General features: G+C 41.3%; 2 protein-coding genes across 2 annotated transcripts; both read right to left on the bottom strand.

The window, feature by feature from the left end:
* Positions 1–1,378: 1,378 nt before the first annotated feature.
* On the bottom strand, positions 1,379–3,327 carry med28 (mediator complex subunit 28). Its single transcript, XM_028399640.1, has 4 exons — positions 3,128–3,327; positions 2,237–2,303; positions 2,043–2,155; positions 1,379–1,912 (listed from the first exon to the last, which is right to left on the bottom strand). Exons 1-4 carry the CDS (start codon positions 3,284–3,286, stop codon positions 1,709–1,711), a joined length of 543 nt encoding a protein of 180 aa, XP_028255441.1. The 5' UTR covers positions 3,287–3,327; the 3' UTR covers positions 1,379–1,708.
* Positions 3,328–3,685: 358 nt separating this feature from the next.
* On the bottom strand, positions 3,686–7,226 carry lap3 (leucine aminopeptidase 3). Its single transcript, XM_028406911.1, has 13 exons — positions 7,034–7,226; positions 6,787–6,902; positions 6,637–6,691; positions 6,455–6,560; positions 6,213–6,372; positions 5,971–6,135; positions 5,705–5,863; positions 5,506–5,630; positions 5,337–5,425; positions 5,094–5,196; positions 4,395–4,474; positions 4,201–4,313; positions 3,686–4,113 (listed from the first exon to the last, which is right to left on the bottom strand). The coding sequence occupies exons 1-13, from the start codon at positions 7,124–7,126 to the stop codon at positions 3,924–3,926; spliced, it is 1,554 nt and encodes a 517-aa protein (XP_028262712.1). The 5' UTR covers positions 7,127–7,226; the 3' UTR covers positions 3,686–3,923.
* Between the last annotated feature and the right edge of the window lie 959 nt (positions 7,227–8,185).

The following is an 8,185-nucleotide window of genomic DNA, read 5'->3' as shown; positions in this document are numbered from 1 at the left end:
CAATGATCATTCTGTTCTGTCAGTGACTCATACGTTTCAATCATCATTTTAACTAAGAAACTAAATGTTTCATACACTTCCATAGATTAGATAATAAGTTGCCACAGGTTACTTGTTATACTAGTTTTGTGTCACCATAACTGTCCTAAAGTCAACAATTAGCATCTAAAATTTCATAACTTCCCTTTTGTGAATTAAATAAATTAACCCAAATTTACAGTTTTGATACGAAATTCCAAAAATAATCCAAGCTTTGATTTTGCACCCTTCAACATTTACATCATGTGGCTAACTTGATCACTTTTTAAATGTTATTTTTGATTTGCTTTCTTAATTTAAAAACAACACACACATTTTTATATAAACCATCTCACAATATTCATATTTTTTGTTTGTGATTGTCATTTAAAATCAGTAACTCAGTGTATTATTACTAACTTTGGTAACTTGTAAAGTTTGCTTTCTCCTATTCACAATTTGCTGAAATATGAACTCATGAGTCATCTTTTGACCTTGTATGCTCTTCTATGTGAATCTGTTTTACTTTATATCTGATGCCCAATTCAAAGTAATGCATCTGAAACTACATCCAAAATATGATATATAATATATCATATATATGAAGATAATATAGGACAATGGCTGCTCATGCTAAAGAGGTGCAACAATCGGAGTGAGTTTAGCATTGATTTTTTTTTATCAGAGAACGATTGAAAGAGGAAAAGGGAAGATAATTATCAATGTAATCCACAATGCTGCTATCCTCATGTCAGGACCACAGACCCCTGCTTTGTACAGAGCTTTGTCCCCAGAGCCCATCTGTGAGGATTTGTGTCTGGCTGTACTTGCCAGCAAACAGGCGAGAGCTGTGAAGCTGAGCAGAACAAGTCTGTTCTGGTGTGAAGACGCTGAATTCATTAGAGACAACAGCCTGTCACGAAGCTCAGTCTTTGCTCATCAGCCCTGTTATGATTTAATGCACACATGACATCGAATCAAAGCTGCTGGCAGGTAGTTTTGTTTAGCTATAATGATGAGATTACACCGAGATATCCTGAGTAATGTCAACACTGTGAGTGTTGCGGGGTGATTAAAGGGGCATTCCACTGATTTAACTTTCCTTCAAGTTGGAGGACAGTTAAGCAGGTTCAACATTCTGGATACAACTTGATAGCATCAGCTGATCCTTTTATTTTTGTAAATCCTTTAAGCTTTGTAACCTCTTGGCTCAGTTATTTGTAAGTAAACCAATTGAGTTTTACCTACAGGATTGGATCAAATCCTGGAAATTTTGCATTCAGATAAGATCACATATTCCATCAAACCTAGTGGGATAACCCCTTTTTTAATCACAAGAAAAACACAGTAAGACTTCACAGCAGATTCAAAACTCTCAAATTTTATTTTTCACAGTAAAAAAGTCTTCCATGGAAATATTTACATAATCAAAAGGCAAAGCAAAAAACAGAAGCAAAACTACGTTATAATTCCCCACAACTCAGGACTGACATCATGTGACATGTAGGTGGTGACGCCTCTTTAGCATCTAGATACGGTCACATTACCCTCCAGACCCACAAATACTCTTTGGTGCATCCTCATGTGAGACTTGACCTCAGCGAACATCCTTGTTTATTATGCACACCAAGTGTATAACAGTGCATTGAGTGTAGGGCCATTTTTGCTAATGTGACTGTACCGCTGTGTGTCAGTTTGGCTTTAAAGGTGCAGGAGGTAGGCTTGCAGAGGCCTGCTCCAAAAAGGCCAGTGGTCCCGGAGGAGGAAGGTCTGTGGGTTTACGGTGCTGCACGCTCACATCCTCCAGCACTTGTTGCCAGTGGTGTAGCTTGGTCAAATGCTTCTGAACCAGCAATTCTTTCCTCTGCAGCTCATTACGTAACTCTGACACATCCTGAAGTGAGAAAAAAAAACACTACTTGAGAAGACCACATTACCAAATGAAGAGAAATACTTAAACACAAGTGTTTGGGATGAGCACTTAGAGACAATATGGGCAATATGATAAGAAAATGACAGCGTACCTCTTTCACCACTTGCTCTGGTTTCTGCACAGAGAGCTGAAGCCTTTTCTGTAAGAAGAAGCACTCTGTCTGCCGAGCCACATCCAGAAACTTTTGTATGCATTGGTCCACACCTACAATCAGCAGACAGATCCATAAGCATCAATGCTGATACAATACAACATTATGAGAGTGAGATACAGGGGTTTACTGACCTGTACGGATCTCCTCCTGGTCTGTGCCATTAACATAGTCTTGGCTTACCAAAGATGCAAAACATGCCTTAATAATAAGCAGAAACATATATCATTAGTCAACAGGAAGTACGTTTCAAGTAAGTGGTTTAAAGTTTTAGGACTTGGGGTTTCCCCTCTTGATCCAGAATTAACGAGATCTAGTACAGAAGGCAAACTGTGTCCAGTGATGTTTTACAGTAATAATCTGTTTCACTATGAAAGGTACTATGTTTCTACTTCAGGACTCTACATGAAAATGAGTACATAGTATCCGAGGTAGAGCCAAAGGTTGCTGTCCCTGACCCCTGACCTACACTGTTTGTGGAACAGGGGAGAATTCTTCTGGGGCCTAAGTGATTATTATTTAACTTTGACCTATGTCTGAGACAACCAATCCTTGGTTAAATTCTTCAATAACAAACCAGAAAAAAACATCTGTATTGTTTTCAAGATATTGCAAATATTGAAACTGATAACAGAAAAATAGAACACATCCTATAATATCTGTGGCTGGAGCTAATAGAGAAACTATAAACATGTGGACAGGGTTAGATTTGACAGACATTCAAGCTGTCAAGCACGGATAAATGATGTCGTGCTTGATTTTGAGAGGGGACTGCACTACTAATGTGTTTGGTGCCAAATGTATGCTAACACAAAGGTAACAGGCTAGCATTAGCATTGAGATGAATGTTAGCTCACTTAAGTATCTAAAGACTTCACTTATCCGAGAATGATTTATACACGTGAAAACATACATTTCGTAGTTCTCACATTTAACGTCAATACGAAAAACCACCAACTGTGAGCTAAAGAAGCTAACAACAGTAGCACACGCAGCTATCGGAAGCTAACAGGTCTGCCGCCTACCTCGAAGGAAGCCTCCAGTTCATCCACCAACGTGTTGTTTCCGTGAGGCCTGGGAGCGCTACCGGGGAATCCAGGCTGACCCGGTCCACCGGGACCACCGACAGGATGCGTACCAGGCTGCTGCTGGCCGGGAAACATCCCACTCATGGACGATGCCATCTTGATCCGTGTAGTCCATAGACCGTATGTGAAAGATGGACGTAGCTACGTGACGTCACCCATTAGTTCGTGAAATCCCGTTTTTACTTCCTGGTCTTGTTAGAGTACATTTACCCCTTTTTGTTATTCAGATTTACCCTGTAACAGTAATTATATTTACTGTATTTTTGCACCAGATTAACGGATTCATTCACTTATCACATCTTGTCATATGTCGGTATATTGTGTTTTTAATGCACAATGTTTTTGAACAATAAAATCATCTCTTCATTGTGTCTTTAAGATATAGTTCAAAATACACTGAACACAGTCACAGGCAGGAAGCTGAAAATCAATCAAAGATTAGTTTGAGTATCTAAATATACATCCATGCTAAAATGAAAACAATACTGCCAGACATGACTTATTCAAAGTTTTTATTTACCAATTACACTTTATTTAATCAACATATAAACTACTCTGTAGTTAGTAATAGCTTCAGGTTCATCAGATTAAATTACAGGGACTATTATGAGGCTGTAAAACATCCTAAATCTGTAAAGTGAGAGGCTCCATCAGACAGTTCCATAACATATCTGTTCTATTCTGTTTTATATTCACATGTAGAAATCATTGTTTATTCTTGCTGCTTGTGTGATCACATGCCCTTGTGGGCCAGCCCAGCAGCAAACTCCACCAGTGTACGCGTTGGTCTACCAGACATACCTTTCCTCAGGTATGGAACTTCATCTTTGTTACTCATCACACCAGCAATGTCCAGATGAGCCCAGTGAGGAGCTGTAACAAACTCCCTCAGGAATGCAGCCGCTGTGCACGCCCCTCCAGAACTAAAAGGGAAAATGATACGCAGTGAGACACAACCAGGAGGGGACTCCTCTTCTGTGAAGCATCACTGTGCATCATGCGATACATACCGACTGTACTTGCCGATGTTGTTGAGGTCGGCCAGCTGGCTGTCAGTCACCTGTCTGGTGTAGTGCTGGAAGAGAGGCATCCTCCACACTCTGTCACCTGTCACAACACTGGCCTACACACACACACATACACATTTGTCAACAGAGAAGCTGCGAGACTAAGACTGTCTGTGGGTATTGTGCATCCTCTGTACCTTGTGCAGCTGCTCCCAGAGCCAGTCAGAATTTGTGAATACTCCTGTTGCTGCTGATCCCAGAGCTACATCCATGGCACCTTTGGGACATAGGATCTACATTGTAATGTTTATCCTGTTGATAGCATTTAACTGTTTAAGGATAACCACATTCACATTTTCTTACACAAGGAAGAATGATAGCCACGAGAACATTCTCCAGCAATACACACTAATACTCCACACTAATAAAGCTTCAAAACTATTTCTTAGTCTGCACAATAATCCAAGCATTCTTTCTGAAATAATCTCAGCTAAGACTCCTGAAAATGCACGGTGCTCCATGTAGGGTGTTGTTGAAGTAAAATCTTCTGGATCCTTTTGTTCATCTTCCCCGGACCCACACCACATAACAACATCATACAAAATAAAATCTTTCACCTAACAAGGGCTAATAATGCTACACTTGATACAGGAACTTGCCTCATTTGCATGTAGGAAGCATAACAAAATGAACAATAAAGCAGCACAGCATATGTTTTTTTTTTTAAACATTTCTGATTTTAGGCTGAAAAACCAAAACAGGATCTGCAGTTTTTACAAAAGTTAAAGGGTAGTTTGCATGATTTATGTATTTTTAGGTTAAAAACATGAAGGTGAAAGTGACCAAAAGCCTTATACGCGATATAAAGGTTATATTACTGTGTACAGAAATCCTACCTGTTAGAGTAGCAACATTGACAATAGCTCTGGGATTTAATGTGTGTCCATAGCAGAGTGCATCAGCAAGGACCAGTCTACCCTCTGCATCCGTATTATCAACCTGAACACAACAAAAAAAATCTGTTCATCATTCACACTCAGCTGTTGTAAGCGCCATGTGGAGGATTTCATGTTTATTTCTATGTTATTCATTGTTTTCAAGAATATTACCACTACACCCGTCATCATGTGTCCACCCACCTGGATTGTTTTTCCATTCTTGGCTGTGACAACATCACCTGGTTTGGTTGCCTTTCCACTGGGCATGTTCTCACACAGCGGAGCCAGACCTGATGACCACATTAAAAAAGCACAAGTTCAGATTTTTTATCCATCATGTTGGACAGAATTTGAACAACAAGAAGCTCACCAATGATGTTGACTGGCAGTTTCAAAGCTGCTGCGGTGACTATAGACGAGCACACGGTGGCAGCGCCACCCATATCTGCTCTCATTGCATCCATAGAAAGAGAGGGCTTCAGAGAAATGCCACCACTACAGACACACAGAGACACATGTTTAAATGATCTGCTGACAGCTGTGACCTGGACTCTCTTTCTATGATTTACCTGTCAAATGTGATGCCTTTGCCCACTAGGAGTAGCGGTGGCTGCTTACTGTCAGGTGAACCATTGTAATGTATCTCCAGGAAGACAGGGGGCTCCTCTGAACCTCTAGACACACTGAGGAAGGCTCCCATCTGCTGCTCCTCAACCCAAGCCTTGGTTCTGTTAAAACACATGATCTATTAGGCGGAAGTCTCTCTCTCTCTCTCTCTCTCTCTCCGTAGTCAGGCCAGAGAGGGCAATCAATAATTAGTAGAAAAGATGCAAACCTCTTATTTATTGTGACCCACTCTGCATGTGGAGCAAGTTTCTCTTCAATGGTGTTTGCAAAAGCAGTCGGAGTGACGTGATTTGCAGGAGCTTCCATGAGAAGCCGGGCCAGGTTTTGGCCTTCTGCGTACGTGACACCTTTCTCCCAGGCGGCCGTGTCACTACTATGAACACACAGACATGAGGAACTCCATGATGTGCGTGATTATTACATCCACCGAGCCCCAGTTTGTTCATCTACCTTCCATGAAGTTGTGTTGTCACTTTGGTCTTCTTCTTGGATTTGAGTTGATCATAATGAAACAAACCCAGAGCAGCTCCTTCTGCTGCTGACTGTGCATCACCACAGCCGTCCACCTCCACGTGGTTCACCTCCAGGTCCTGAAGTAGCCGGCAGCCAGCTGAACACAGACAAGCACACAGATATAAGCCAGGTAACATTTTTAAAATAAGCCTGTGTGCAGATGAGGATGTGTGTCATACCTGACACCGCCTGCCTGACGTTCTCCTTGGTGGTGTCCCAGTTCTCTGCCCCACACACGCCCTCATTGCCCTTCCCCAGGCCGACCACTGCGACACAAGGGAAGTCCTGAAGAAGACGCAATGCAGGTTATACAGATGTCACAAAAGATTCGGTTTTAAAAGCGAATGTCCTCTTTTTTTACCTTGTGAATGCCATAAAATATTCTGCTCTTGCCTTTCTTTAGTGCAGGTCCAGAGCTGGGAAATACAAAACAGAAGTTTACTAAACACACCCTCACTAGAATTCTATTATTGGAAGCATTATCAGATCAAACAATCCAATACTAACTTACATTTTTAGGAGCTCTGACAGTTTTCCAGACACAGATTGATCAAAGCCTGCTGCTGTTTCTGTCAGATGAAGGCTCTGCTCCTCTCCCTCCTTTTCAAACACTCCCAGCACCAAACCCTGAAGACACACAAACACTATGTGGTCAGAAACCAACATGATGCTCACATCAGGACGCAAGCTAACTACACACAAAAATGAAGAGCTTAAACCTCTGACGCTCTGTTATTAGTTTTTAGTCAGCTACTCACTTTTCTCTCATTCCGATGAGTCTGTGAAGCAGAAAAGGACCTGTAGTGGTTTGTGCGTACCGCCGTCTGCACAGCCCTCCTCACAAGCAGCATTGTCACCTGCTGAACATGTAAAACAACAATTACTACTCTAAAGGTCGTTATTACATGTGCGAAAGGAAGCCAGATGCCTCCCTGCGGTCGCGCCGCTATTGCGTCACGAAACGAGACAAATTTCTTCTTCTTTGATTGGAGGTAGGTTAGATGCGTCTAATGCATATTGCTGCCCTCTGCTGTTTCTATATAGAATTACTGTCCACTTTTACTACTGGACTGGAATAATCCAATGGAATTAATTTTTCCAGTCTATATATATATATACATAATATACATGTATGTATGTATGTATGTATGTATATACATTTATGCATCGGCCACCTGGCCCTGGAGCCAGGCCTCAGAGGGAAAAACCGGGCTGCCTGAGCAGGACCCAGTAATGCCCTGTACTGACTGCTGGCACAGAGCCTCCATATACTCCCCCGGGAGAGCCAAAACTGCCATCATAATAGTGCCATCATAGTACTGACCACTTCAGACATCCAAATATGGTTAAATCATATGTTGCCTGCAACCTCTGCAGTCTAATGCTGCTTCTTGGAAAAATGCTGCAAAGCCCAGTCAAATAATCTTGTTCAATGTTTCAAGAAGCAAGAGGCTAAAATTGAAATGTACTTTTATTGTGCTATGAATTACAGTAACATATTCTGAGAAAACAATACATGATCCATGAGCTGCAGCTCTGACATTAAGGTTACCAACACTAAGAAACAATTGATGGAGTAAGTTTGTAAAGCTCACAATCAAGAGCTTTGTCAGTATAAACAAATGAATTGTTTCTCTTGCTTAAGGACAGTAACTTATCTATGTATTGAGTTTGTATTGTCTTAACTCATTCTGTTAAACTCACATTGTCTTATCCCATCATCGTTTTAGGTCAGATCATCAGATCTGTTCATCAGTATGGGCAGAAACTGTGTGAATACAAAATCGTGAGGAAAGCAAGCAGTTGTGTACACATCGGTGTGATAAAAACTATGAACAATGACAGCAACCATGTCTGAGAAGAAAAAAATATCCGTGCAGTACGCCCCCTGCTGACCGCCTGCAGTATGG

The sequence above is a fragment of the Parambassis ranga genome, chromosome 1 (assembly GCF_900634625.1).
Source record: "Parambassis ranga chromosome 1, fParRan2.1, whole genome shotgun sequence".
In the NCBI taxonomy this organism is placed as follows: Eukaryota; Metazoa; Chordata; class Actinopteri; family Ambassidae; genus Parambassis; species Parambassis ranga.
The sequence above is the reverse complement of the archived record's forward strand: the minus strand, read 5'-3'. Positions and strand labels throughout refer to the sequence as shown.